An 11,161-nucleotide genomic window follows, 5' to 3' on the forward strand; every position below is an offset into this window, starting at 1 on the left:
AGAAATCTAAATCTCAAGTACATTAATGTAGTAGCTACAGAAGAATAAATAAATAAATAATTGAGACATTTGAAGAAGTAACAAAGAATTCTCATTGGATGAAGGCAATTGCAGAAGAAATCACCAGACTTAAGCAAAATCAGACCTGGGATCTGGTTCTGAAATCAAATGATGCAAAACCAGTAGCTTGCAAATGAGTGTACATAAGAAGTGCCCAAATAGTTCAGTTGAAAGATATAAAGCTTGGTTAGTAGCTTGAGTAGTTGAAAGATACAAAGCTCGGTTGGTAGCTCGAGTTTTCTCACAACCATACAAGATAGACTATCATGAAACGTTTAGTCTGATGGAAAAGCTCACGACAGTAATAGCCTTACTTGGATGTGTAGCCAGCAAGAAATGAAAATTGTGGCAAACGGATGTAAAAACTGCCTACATAGAAAATTAGATCAAGAGATCTACATGAATCAACCTAGAAGATTTGATGATAAAGCTCATCCAGAGTATGTGTGTAAGCTGAGAAAGACATTTTACTATTTAAAGTAAGCACTAAAGGCATGATATGGTAAGATTGCTGAATTTCCAACTCAGAGTTGTTATTTAGTAGTACATGCAGGTTTTAGCTTTTTTGCCAAAGCTAGTGAAAGAAAGTTAGCAATTATACTAGTGTATATAGATGATTTGATTCTTATTAGTGACGATGAAGAAGAGATTCAGCGAACAAGAGATAATTTATTAGTTTGCTTTTAGATGAAAGAGTTTGGTTAGCTTAAGCACTTCCTTGCTCTAGAGGTTGATCGAACATGAGAAGTTATATTTTTTTGCTAGTAGAAATATGCCAAAAACTTGCTGAAAATGTTTAAAATGTTGGAATGCAAGCCAATCTCAACTCTAATGGAAGTTAATGCAAAATTGTCGCACATAAAGGCAAAGATTATTAAATAGAATAATCTATTGATAATTAATAAGTAGTTTAATCTACCTAATGCTGACTTAACAAGACATTTCATATGCAATGGGTGTAATGAGTCAATACATGAAAAATTCAAAGAAGCCTCACTTGGAAGTAATTTAATAAATACTGAGATACGTGAAAAGTACAATTGACTATGGTCTATCGTATAAGAAAGGAGAAAGTTACAACCTAACTAGCTATTTTAACGTTGACCATGCCGAAGATCATGATACAAGAAAGATCAAATACTAGGTATATTTTTATAATTGGGTGTGGTGCAGTTTCTTGGTGTAGTAAGAGACAACCAACTGTATCATTATTAACCACAGAAGCGAAGTATAGAGCAATGACAATGGCAACTTAAGAAAGCACTTGGTTGATGCAGTTGATGAAAGATCTATACAAATAAGTAGATTAAGTTACGGATTTGTTTATAAAAAATCTTAAAACTAAAAAGTTTTAAGAGTTCTATTCGAAGCTCAATATGGATCATATGATGAAAATTGGTGTTGAGAGAGAGTGTTAAAAGTCCAACACCAATTTCATAATCTAATCCAATTATATTTTTTCAAGTCCAAGTTCAAAGTCCAATCCATGGAAGACTCAAAAATTGTGTAGAGAATGAGAGATATTTCTAATAAAAAAATATCTAATGAAGGTAAAAATATTTTAAGTCTAGATATCTCTGAAATATTTAGAGATATTTGTAAAATGTGGTTGTTATATTTTTGTAATTTAATATTTGTATAATTTGTATTAGTTTTTTTTTTTTTTGACCATGAGGTATTCTGAGTAGGGCCCCAACTGTGGGAGACACCTAGCTCTTTATTTTAGGTGAGGAGTGAAAAATTAGAAGAGAGAAAGAAGAGTGAGGCGTGAATTGTAAAATATCAATAAAATCCTTTAATTTAGTAAAAAAATTTATTATCTAAATAGTTTTAATGTTCAGCAATTTAGTCCTCCTCAGTTTTGAACTTTTTTTTTTTAATTGTCAACAGATTTGACCCGGTTGTTGATCATCGGGCTTACAACACCAACACAAAAAAATAACAAATAAAAAAAATGGAAAGAACGTTCAGACTGTAGAGTGAAAAAATTTGTTTTGGTCAATATAAGTACTACCAATTTGAGATAACTTATAGAGAGAACAAGCTAGGTCACTTCCAATTGATGAGAATTTAATAGAAGATTCTGAAATGTACAGAAGATAATCAGAAATAACAAGAAAGTAGAATACACACACACACACTCTATACAATCAAGTAAAGTGTATACATGCAACAACACATCTTTTGTTTATTTTTTTATCGATCAAATTGCATGAGTTTTAACTAGATGACAATAGGATTTGTAGAGGTAGAAACGATATCCCAAGGCTCAATTACTTCACTTCTCACCTACTCAACTCTTCATAACATTTCTGAATATTATCATCATCATCTTGTAAATTGCAAGCTCTTATTCTTTCCAATTCCATTGCAACTTCCTTCATGGTAGGTCTGCTCCTCCCATTCGAATTCAAGCATCTTTTCGCGACGTCAGAAACTTCCATAATCTCTTCTGTCTTTCCTGATTTTCTCACTTGATCGTCAAGAATGTCAAACAAACAATTCTCCTCTACACATTCCACAAAATATGTTGCCAAATTTCGACCTTCATTTGCCCAAATATAAGATATTGGTTTTTGTCCCGTTAAAAGCTCAACAAGCACAACTCCAAAGCTATAGACATCACTTTTATCAGTGAATTGGCTTGAATGAAAGTACTCAGGATCCAAGTATCCAAAAGTTCCTTGTACTTTGGTGCTCACATGAGTTTGATCAATGGCAATCGATCTAGAAGTTCCAAAATCAGCTATCTTTGCTCTATATTTTTCATCCAAGAGTATGTTTGTTGACTTGATGTCACGATGGTAAATGGGTAAGTAAGCCGAAGAATGCAAGTAAGCAAGAGCTTCAGCAACTTCTGTAGCAATCCGTAAACGCATTTCCCATGTCAGTGAAAGCTCTTCAGAAGGATCATGAAGATACTGAAAAAGGGTTCCATTGGGAATGAACTCATATACAAGTAAAGGAACCTCAACCTCTAAGCAAGATCCCAAAAGCTTAACCACATTTCTGTGGCTAATTTGCGAAAGAATTACAACCTCGTTAATGAATTCTTCAAGCTTTGATTCATCAACTACTTTGGATTTCTTCACTGCAATGATTCTTCCATCTGCCAACATTCCTTTGTAAACCGTACCTTGGCCTCCCTGGCCAAGAATTCTGTTCACATTGAAATGGTCAGTGGCCTTGTCTAATTCCTTGGAGTTGAATATTTTGCATCTATCGATGCTACCATCAAGTGAATGCAACTGTTGTTCTAAAAGTAAGCCACCATTCTTTTTAAAATTCTCCTCTTTCTGCTTGATTCTTCTTATTATTATGATGCACAGCCACAATGCTCCAATAGAAAGTAACAAACCTCCGAGACCTGTGCCAATTCCTACAGAATCATTATTTTTAATTAATTATTCGGAATTGTTTCATTCTCTAATATTGAGCCTGATCGAAACCATTTTATTATTGTTATTGATGCTTCAAAAATAAGTTTTAAGAAGAAAGAAATCATAATAAAAGTAAATCATATATCATATATCAAGAATGATAGAGTGGCAACCACTTTTATACAAACTAATATATACGAACAAATCGGATGAAAAGTAATGTTTGTATATGATTTAGATATGGCCTGTCAAAATTGGGCCTGAACTTTTAAAGCATTAAGATTTTCTGAACCACTATTAGGCTTGGTAAAGCCCGGCCCGACTCATCATCCATCCCATAGACTGTACTGCTGTGGTTGAAAATCTCCTCAGGTCTCTACGTGTTACGTAGTTAGTCAAGATATTAATTCTTTATAATTTTATAAGCCATTAAACACCCTATGATTTGCATTATAAAAATATTATCTAAGGGGGTAGCCATGAAGTTTGTAAGGTTTCGAACTTGTACAAAAGATTACATTTTTCCAGCAATACTTGAAAACTTTAGCAGAAGAATTAAAACCTCTTTACATAAAAACAGTAACATAAAGATGCAAATCTTTGACATGAAATTTGAAACTATCTGTTAATGATGGCCATGTTTAGAAAAATTTTTAATAAGGGTCTCCGCAGTTTTATCAAAATGGAGGAATGTTATTATACTATATGGTGTTTATTACACTATTCTATATTATGTAGTAGTATTTTCGCACTTTATTAAAGTGTAGAAATCCTCACCAGATAACAACTAAATGAATGCAAAATTTGATTATAAAAATATACCCAACCAAGGCATACCTAAGATGATCGTGTAAACCTTTGGTCTTTTGGGATTAACGCAACGGTAGCCTCCTTCATAGTTTTCACAACGCAGATCTCCACTGCAATTGGCAGTTCCATCCCTACACTCATCAATATCTGTCACGAAAAAGAAGACCCAAATGACAATAGGTAAATATCTATACACCTAACAAGAAATGTTATTGGCATCATTTAATATTGCTTTCTGGCACAACTCTAAAGTACAACATTTGATTAATTAACACTTGCAACTCTAGTTTCATGTTAAGATGTTTTTACCTGTCAATGAAAAACTTATATTAATTTTACTAATTTTGTTAAAAATATCATTTAAAATTCATATTTAATTTTCTAATAATGTAGCCTTTTATTTTATAGATATGACTTTTATTTCACAACAATCATGGCTTGAAAGCAAAAACACCAACGTGAGCCTTAATTGACAAAAACTAAGCCTGCTTAAAGCATCCAAACCGGTCACAATCTGGCTCTAGTATCATTGATAACATTTTATACCAAAATATACTTAAGGAGCCCAAGCCATGTAAAAGATTCCAAGCTTAGTTAATTAAGTTACAACTTAATTTTATTAAGAAATTTACCTTGACATCCGTGGAGGAAATAGGGATTCCCATGGTATTTTTCCTTGCATGAACATCTAAAAAGCCCACCTTCATCACTCTCACAATGAGAAGTTGATGTAAATTTCGAAGATTCATCCCTTTCTAACTCGCCAAAGGATGAATTGGGAATCCTCCAATCCAATATAACCGGTACTTGATTCCAATTTTGAACACGCCTAGCACTCTTAAAGTTGCTTTCAAACCATTCTTTTTCTACCATAAATGCATATTTGCATTTCCCCTCCTCCTGGCTGCTGCTGCTGCTACTTGTTGCATTATTTATGCTGATTATAGAAATATTAAAACTTTTGAGAGCCCAAGGGACCCCTGCTTTGCAACACTCAATTCCATTGCAGCTATCATCTTCTGTCTTGTTTCTTGGATCACAAATAGAGAAGCAACCACCAAGAATGAAGTCATGATCAGCTGATGACATTGAGGCAAGGTTGTTGCAGCCGATGCCAGAGAATATGTTGTCATAGTATGAGAAGTAAAAAGGAAGCTTCTCCAGGTTTACAAAACTTGCTTCTGTAGTTTTGTCCTGACAAGAACTGATCACTGATTGATTTACTCTCATTGTACTCTTTTCAAGTAAGAATTCAAGCACTTCCAGGTTGATGCTTCTCAGGATTGGCTTACTGGATTTGCAATCTATTGCATAAAGTTTATCAAAATAGCAATTTTCTCCAATTCCGAATGGAAATGGAATTGTAACATTGTTTCCACAACTGTATGGACAATTTGGTTTTGTTAAAGGTGGTGGTGGTGGTGGTGCTTTAGCTACTGATTTTATTGGCCATAGAAGCAGCAATATTATAACTTGTAACAGCAACTGCAGATTCATTTTCAATCTGCTGTCACGGTTTTTGCTACTAAGAGAAAAAGAGAGAGAGAGAGAGAGAGATTTTATCAGAGCAAAGCAGAGTAGTTTCTCTGCTGCTTCTTAGATGCAGCAGTTCTTTAATTTACAACCAAGTTGCGCAGAACACTTGAAAATTAAAAAGGAAAAGCAATCCAATCACCAAAAAGGAATGGTTTCCCAAGTGATCTGAAACGTGTGTCAAGACCAAAGCGACAGACTTTACACATAAGAGAATATACCATAAATTTATTGATTCTTGTATTTAAATTCAGTGCTGATGTTTTTAATTACAAGGCTATGAAATTGTGGGTATTGTTAGTTATTGACCAAGACACATATGTAATCAGATATTAATTTTACATTACTGTAAACCGTCTGCAAATTTTTCAGAAATTCCATTTTTTGGTGCCGCAAATTATAATAACTTTTGCCTAATTTTTAGGCTTCTTTCCGGATTTTTAATTTTATTTCTAGAACCCAGAATTGCATGCCATTTTTTTAATCTTTTTATTTCAGGAATTAGATTTTTTTTTTTTGGTTCTTTAATCCCTAGTTTGTCGGTAACTATCAATAATCAATTACCGATCCAAAACGTTGCTCTTTAATTGTTTCCATTTCGTCACAAAACCTTTAAAAAATTGGCACAACTCAAATCAGCACTGTAGGAATGGCAATGGATTGGATCTGACCCATGATCCACATGATCCAAATCTAATTGGATCGGATTTGGGTCAGTTTAAAATGAATTTGGATCGAATTTGAATATTGATGTACGGATCTAAGACGGATCTGGGGCAGGTCTGGATCTATCTTAATATCTAAATCCATATCCATATCCACCCATCTTTTAATTTATTTTATTTAAAAGTTTTTTAACAATTGTGAAATTATAATGATAATAAATTTTATTCATAGCATATTAGTGGTATTTATCATGCATTTAAACTCTTAAAACTTAAAGGTTAGTTTTGTAAATCTAAAGGTCAGCCAGCCCCAAAGCATGTACATGAAAAATTCAAATTGCAAGCCAAGTAATACAACCTGGCAATTTATTTTATTATATTGGCCAAATAATTTTTAAGGAATATATGTATTCATATATTTAGTTAAATATTGTCACAATAAAAATAATAAAGGACTGAATATAAATCATATTTAAGTTATATGTCATTATCTAATGTTATAGGAATGATGATGGGTGTGTCGTGGATATTAGAATGATGAATGAGACAATAGAATATTAGACTGATCTTACTCCTGCAATTACTTTTAAAAAATATTTTATTATCTTATTTGTTGTTTTGGTGTAAAAGTATAAGCTACAATATTTATTATATTTTATTTGAAAAATTATATAATTTATTTGTTATCAATACATTTTAACCTTCAATTTTCATTCTAAAAAATTATTACTTTTTAATTGCTGAGTTTTAGAATTCATGACAGATTTAGAGCAGATTTGGATTTTAATTTTTTTTCGGATTTGGAGCAGATATAGATATTTATTTATTTATTTGATCTGGATATGGAGCGAAAAATATGGATTCATAACGGATCTGAAGCAGATACGGATCTTGATTTTTATTATGGATCTGGATCTGGAGCAGAGTAGATCCAACCCTTATCTGCCCCATTGCCATCCTACAACACTGTATCCAAACTGACTTAAAAACTCAAGTTAGACTTTTGTGCTAGTCTTTTTATTATATGTTGTGATGAATAGCTATTGAATAAGAATATATATAAATATGTACTACTACAAATACACACAAGTAAGCTTTAAAGAATCAACATTATATTTAAATTGAAGTTGAACAATAATACTATTATTACTATTTTAATTAGTATATCCCACCACAACTCCATTATAAGAATATTGGTCTTTAGCAACGACACTTTTAGTGACAAAATGTATAATTTTAGCAATGAAATATTTCATCACTAAAATCCCTTTTTTCTTGTATTTCCTCTTTATTTCATATAATTTTCTTTTCTAGCTACTAATTTTTTCCCCTACTTTATTTCATAAAACAATCGATCAGACTTACTTTATTCTGTTATTTTATTTTGTTTCTTCTAATAGTGGAACTTTGCCTCCATACTTTTCAAATGGTCGTCTAACTTTTTTTCCCACTTAGGGATGAATGATCTTATGAATTAGTGGGTTAAATTAATATTAATGATTGCACTTGTTTAAAATTATTTATAGTGAAAATAGCTTTCCAAAACTTTATAATGTCTGACTTGTAATAGGCATATTCGGTGCAAAACTATGAGAGAACAATGTACGTATAGACATAATTAATGCATTCAATTCTACTTTGAACAAGTATATTAACTTGACGGCAAAAAGCCTTTCAATAACTTATAAAAAATATTTTTTTGGCAGGATTATCTATTAATTTAAACTTATTAAGAGATATATAGTAGATCTAGCTAGGAGTCTATGATTTAGGCTTAACTCTTAGGTAAAAATTTAAACGAATAAAATATTTAATGTATATGCGTTCAATATGGGTTTTGTTCTTAACACCTCATTCCATATAAATTGGCCTTTTTATAGTCTATTGTCACGTGGAATGGTGAAAGATTAGTATGATCCACAAGTGCATGCGTCAGACTCTAGAAACTTATGAATCTAGCTTATACTCAAGATTTGAGATTTACTTCAAACTTATATAATTCCTAAAATTCAACGTGAGTTAATATCTATAATATGTATTATAATTTTTTTAAAAACATTGGTAAAGGGAAAATCCTAATTTCATAAGTAAATGCAGCAAAGCAAAAATAAAGGAGAAACTTAATTCTAACCAAATTTATCAAAAATCTTTGGACCACAGGGTACTCACAGAACTGTTGAAGTAAAAATCACATATGTCCGCGGCATGTCCAAAAAAATGTAGAATAATCTGAGTTTTTAAATCAGGTTAATTATTGCTTATGCTATTCCACTAGTGGCCAGGATCCCTGTTTCTTAAAATATCCAATTAATTAGAGCTTTCTAAAAGCCAATTTGCCATAGGCCCAATCAAATGCACTAAAAATGAATCAAATCGTTGTTTATTCCTTAGTGGGAAAATGATATCAATCAAATAATTGTTTATTCCTGAGTGGAAAATATAAATTAAAAAATAAAAAAGAAGAAGAACCCCATATACATGTGAAATGAGGAACGTGCATTTTGGAATATAAAATTAATTTAAAAAAAAAAAAAGGCCACCCAGAACTTGGGTCTGAAATGATATAAAATAGAAAAAAGAAGAAGAAGAGCAAAGGCCACCCAGAACTCGAGCGACCTTAAGAAGAAGGATAAGGTAGAAGAATCTAGTAACTAAAATAAGAGTATATTTTACCCAAATTTAAATATTATAATTGTTAATGGGATAAAGTAGTTATTGAAAAATATCATCATTAAAAAGAAGGATAAGATAGTCTTTATGAGAAATAATATGTAATTAAAGTTCAGTTTAACTATTATTTTAAATAAATACATGCACAAGAAAATCATAAAAAATCTAGCACAACTTAATGTCCAAATTCTTAAAATCAATTACGTGTTTATGCATTTATAAAGTGAATTGCTCAAAGATTATGTGGCATGATTAAAAAAATTAAATCAAAACAAATTATGACAAATTTGTCACTCAAATTTATATCGTTTTATTTCTTGCAATGAATTATCTAGATATAAATTATCAATAAAATTAGATGAACATCCTTATTATTAATATTCATGTACATGAAGATTTCATTTAAAATGATCATTTCCTCATAAAGACCCAACTTTATTTGTATAAAATCAACGCTATGCATCAATAAAATAGAAGAGTTAATGTGTTGTTTGGTATTAAAGTGCTGTAATTTTTAAAACTTAATAGTATATAGTACATTTAATTTTTAAGTAGTAATTTTGACAAAAATAATAAAAGTATTATAGATTTTTCATTACATATGCGGTCATTTTAACTTAACTTCTAAACTATAGCAACTAATATTTATCAAATATTTTAAAATTGTGGTCTTTAATTTATGTTTAATTATGATATTGATATCACGACTTTAATCACGGCATCATAGAATATCCTCTTATCTTAATACGAAACAGGGATTGAAAGATGTTAAAGATATGAAAGCATGATATATTCATATAATGCTATCTGCAATAAAGCAACTAGCTTGAGTGAGATGAACAAGTAATTAACGTATACGTATTTTCTCCTCAAGGATGGGAGTAATTCTCTTCGACTTTAGTGGTGAGATATTTGAATATCTGGAATGCAAACTCATCCCGAAAATGTTTCTTGATGAGTCCATCAATCTCAGCTCTTATTCCTCAGGAGCACTCATTGGCTGTGAGCAGTCTGCTGGATTCACCCGCTTAGACACAAGGGAAGTGCAGCGGCTGTCATGCCCGAAACATCGGTGTGCACTTTGGAACAGAGTACAGACTAGGCTAGGGCAGCCTGCCATACACATCTGAGTAGTTAGAACAACAATGGTTGTTACTTTAATATGGGACTAAACTAGGTAGAGGCTGGCATCTTCTTCGATAACTTGTGCATGGGGCTGATATCCCTCCCAATATTTATGGGAATAGAAATTTGGAGTGATTATAATACTACTGATTTATGTGGTGCTAGTAAATATCTGATATAATAATTAGTGGCCATCTGATTGGAGCATATATATTAGTAATTCAAAAAAATAAAATTATAGTACTGCAAAAGTCGAGGGTATAACTAAAATCTCGTACGCAACCTCTATTATAATAAACTCAGCTTTCTCGAAGAAATTAATTATCATTTTGGCCGCTATCTTCATAGGATAATCAATCAATTCTTTTATACTATTAAACTTCGTATGAATTTCCACCAAAATCAGAACTTGAAGAAATTGAAATTGAACTGCGTTACTTGTTAGAGCCTATAAAGTAGATACCAAATAATATAAGAAAAGAATATTAGCCATGAACAGCTTAGACATTCAAGCAAATCCAAGAATGCGTTTGGTAACGATTTTAATATAACTAGGTTAATTAATTAACTATACAATATTAAACAATATTTAACCTTTGACTATCAGTACACGGCTTTTGCTACGCGACTTTTACCTGGTGACCTGAATTTCTATTCCCTTTGCTTTTTATTATTTCTATTTCATCTCTTCTACTGTATTATGCATTCGGTTCATGTCTTGCAAACTTCAATATATTTTCCAAGTTGAAATTAATTGCTAGCTAAAAAGTAGTTCATGAATACTTACCATCTGGTTTTACCACTTCTCCAAGTTTGATTTGATAAGCTATTATTGCAATAAGAATTTTAATCTTATCATGGCTTTTCTCGATATCCTTTTTAGCAAATTTCCTTGGTATGGATATGTTCTGACTTTCT

The 11,161-nt window shown here is 31.5% G+C and overlaps 1 protein-coding gene across 2 annotated transcripts; it reads right to left on the reverse strand.

Annotated features, from left to right (window-relative positions):
• Positions 1 to 2,119: 2,119 nt before the first annotated feature.
• LOC112496068 (wall-associated receptor kinase-like 1) lies at positions 2,120 to 5,962 on the reverse strand. Of its 2 annotated transcripts, none has more exons than XM_052440742.1 (3): positions 4,883 to 5,962; positions 4,278 to 4,397; positions 2,120 to 3,427 (listed from the first exon to the last, which is right to left on the reverse strand). In XM_052440742.1, the coding sequence occupies exons 1-3, from the start codon at positions 5,745 to 5,747 to the stop codon at positions 2,346 to 2,348; spliced, it is 2,067 nt and encodes a 688-aa protein (XP_052296702.1). In that variant the 5' UTR covers positions 5,748 to 5,962; the 3' UTR covers positions 2,120 to 2,345. The 2 variants fall into 2 exon arrangements, with proteins under 2 accessions (XP_052296702.1, XP_024948918.2); XM_025093150.2 differs by having other exon boundaries at positions 2,120 to 3,439.
• Between the last annotated feature and the right edge of the window lie 5,199 nt (positions 5,963 to 11,161).

This window comes from Citrus sinensis, chromosome 5 (genome assembly GCF_022201045.2).
Source record: "Citrus sinensis cultivar Valencia sweet orange chromosome 5, DVS_A1.0, whole genome shotgun sequence".
NCBI classification, from domain to species: Eukaryota; Viridiplantae; Streptophyta; class Magnoliopsida; order Sapindales; family Rutaceae; genus Citrus; species Citrus sinensis.